Raw genomic sequence first — 2825 nt, forward strand, 5'->3', positions numbered from 1 at the left:
CAACAGCCAGGAAAAAGAGAAGAGAGAGGAGTATAGCACATAAAAGCCTAACTCTACCCCTCCTTGCCTCGGAGGGAAGGAGGAGAAGTTCGTGCAGCTGGGTGGAGCGAGAAGCCGGAGAAGGTGGTGTCCATCACCCGTCAGGGCGTGTGCTTCCCTGCCAGAGCTCAGGCGCACATTTCAGGACAAAGGCGGCAAAACGTGAACACACTTTACTAAAAGATGAGTTCCTTTTTAGTATGCTACAGAAAAGCTTATGAACATAGATAACGTACAGAAAAGCTGGCTTCGTAAAAGAAAAAGGGCTTCTCGTATATATATATATAAAAAAACAATAATTAAAAAGTCAAAGTAAAGTGCATGAAACAGTTTTTCCTCCACTTTAACTACTGCACCACATAGCAAGGCTTTCAAAAACCCTGGGAGAGGCTCTGGTGTCGCCCATCAGTCAGGTACTCAAACTGGTCGGGTAAAAGGATGGTGGTGAGGACTACAAACAAACGCCTAGGAACCAAAGCGGTTTAACCAGATGCATCCACGAGGACTAAGAGCTAAGGGAACACCGGCTTCCTACGCACTCTCACCAACAAGATTAGGCACCCAGCGGAAAGGGTCACCCTCGTTAAAGAAAATCGGTAAGAAACAAACTTCATAAATAGGGAGGTGGTTTCGCTAGTCAGGGGCTCCTCCGCTGCGCAGGCAGGTCTTGGTTTGTGAACACCAACGTTCGCGCTGCAATTCGCTGTCGCAAAAGGAAGAATGTGTATAAAAAACCCCCAAAGTTTCTGCCTGCCTCCTTTGGAGGGAGAAGGTGGCCGGCCCCGCCAGGCAGACCCGCCGCTGTGTCCCTGCTCCAGAAGCGCTCGGGATGCTCAGTCCTCCGGGGCTCCGGGCGCTGAGCCCCACAACAGAAAGCGGCTGCCCTGTTACCGACGGCTCCGCATCCTCCGGGACCTTGGCAAACGGCTCCTCTCGCTGCAGCCCACCCCCGCTTACCCTCCCCCAGCCCCGGTGCCGGCAGAGCCAGGCCCGCCTCGCGGCTGTTCGGGGGCAGCCGGCACCGAGCTGGCGGGGAAGAGTCCGCCCGGGCAGGTCAGTCCCGTTGCCTCACAAAGCAGGAAGCGCCGGGGTGACGCCGCGGCCCCGGCCGCCCCCCGCGGGGGCTGTCAGAGCGCGGCGGCCTGTGCGCGGCAGTGCGCGATGTGGCGGTGCACGAAGTCTACGCGTGCCTGCAGTAGCTCGGCTTGCCGCTCCGAGAGAAAGCCCAGGCGGGCCCAGAGCGGCTCCCGCGCCCGGTAGCGGCGGCGGAGCTCGGCGGCGGCGCTACGGCGCCGGTGCAGCTCGGCCACCCGCCGCGCCGTGCCCTCCCGGAAGATACAGACGGAGCGCAGCAGCGGCTCGTTGTACGGGTCCCACATGGCGAGCAGGCGGTAGCCGTGCACCAGCCCCGCCTCGTTGTCCATGAAGACCAGCCCGCCGTCGGGGCCGCGCAGCAGGTTGCTGGTGGCGCGGCGCATCACCCGCGGGTCCCACTGCAGGCTGAAGAGGTTGCTGACCAGGCGGTCGAAGTTGGCCGTCAGGTAGTCGAAGAGGATGAGATCGCTCCACTGCACCAGCTCTACCAGCTGCTCCGGCGGCAGCCCGCCCAGCTCCCGCGCCGACAGCGGTTGCAGCCGCCGCCCGCCGCTCGCCTCGGCGCCCCACGGCGCCGGGGCCACCACGGCGGTCAGGTTGTCCACCCAGCGCGTCAGGCTGACCACGGCGCCCTCAGCCCAGAGAGAGCCGCGCAGCTCCTCCCGCACCGGCTCCCACTGCCGCCCGCGGGCCTCCACCAGCGCCAGCGCCATGGGCGGCAGCCGCTCCTGCATGCCCAGCACCCCGGCCAGGTGGTAGGACAGCGCCTCGCCCTGGATCTGCTCCGGGCTGATGCCGTAGCGCACGCAGGCCCGGCTCCCGTCCGACAGCAGCGCCAGCCGGTTGGAGCTCCGCCCGCAGCCGCCCCGCTCCAGTGCGGCCACACGGGCGGCGCGGGCAGCCGACAGCCAGGCCGCCGCCTCCTCCGCCGCGAAGCCCGGCGGCACCTGCGCCTCCAGGTCGCGACTCCAGAAGATGCCCCGCTCCACCGGAGAGAAGCCGGCGGCCGGCGGCGGAGACCCGACCGCGCCGAACTGCTCCGGGCTGCCTCGCTCCTCCCGGCTCGCCGCCGGCACCGCCAGCAGCGCCCGGAAAGTTTTCTGCCCGCCGCCGCCGGGCTCGTCCCGCTCCTCCGGGGAGCGGCTCCAGCCCCACCGAGTCCCCGGCGGGCGCGGCTCCGGTTCCGGCTGCGCCTCCGCCGCCGTCTCCCGCCGCAGCAGCACCGTCCAGAGCCCCGGCAGGGCCCCCAGCAGCAGCAGCCCCAGCACGGGCAGGGGGCCCGGCGCGGCCCGCCTCGCCCTCCTCATCGTCACGCCGGCTTACGCCGCTGCCACGGGACGCGGCGGCGGTACAGTCCCTCTGCTCAGCCGCTCGGCGCGGCGCTGAAGCATGGCCGCGGGCCGCGCCGGAGCAGCCGCTCAGGGAAGCGGCAGCGAGAGCAGCAGAGCCCCGGCAGCGGAGCCGCGCTGTGTGCGCCCAGCCCCACCGGCGGCCGGGAGGCTCGGGCACCCGCACCACGTGGGGGGCGCGCCCGGCCCGCCCCATCTCCCGGCGTGGCCCTCCACTTAAAGCGGCGATGCCGCGCCCAGCGCTGCTGGCGGCGGGTCCATGCGCGGGGGGGACGTCCCGGCCGGGAGGGCGGGGAGGCAAGGCATCCCCTTGCTGAGGGAACGCTGGCTCCGCAGTGCTTC

At 67.9% G+C, this 2825-nt stretch overlaps 1 protein-coding gene across 1 annotated transcript; it reads right to left on the reverse strand.

Moving 5' to 3' along the window:
• Nucleotides 1–1007: 1007 nt before the first annotated feature.
• FJX1 (four-jointed box kinase 1) lies at nucleotides 1008–2552 on the reverse strand. Its single transcript, XM_054162165.1, has one exon. It carries the CDS (start codon nucleotides 2439–2441, stop codon nucleotides 1167–1169), a length of 1275 nt encoding a protein of 424 aa, XP_054018140.1. The 5' UTR covers nucleotides 2442–2552; the 3' UTR covers nucleotides 1008–1166.
• Nucleotides 2553–2825: the final 273 nt, after the last annotated feature.

The sequence above is a fragment of the Dryobates pubescens genome, chromosome 5, assembly GCF_014839835.1.
Source record: "Dryobates pubescens isolate bDryPub1 chromosome 5, bDryPub1.pri, whole genome shotgun sequence".
NCBI classification, from domain to species: Eukaryota; Metazoa; Chordata; class Aves; order Piciformes; family Picidae; genus Dryobates; species Dryobates pubescens.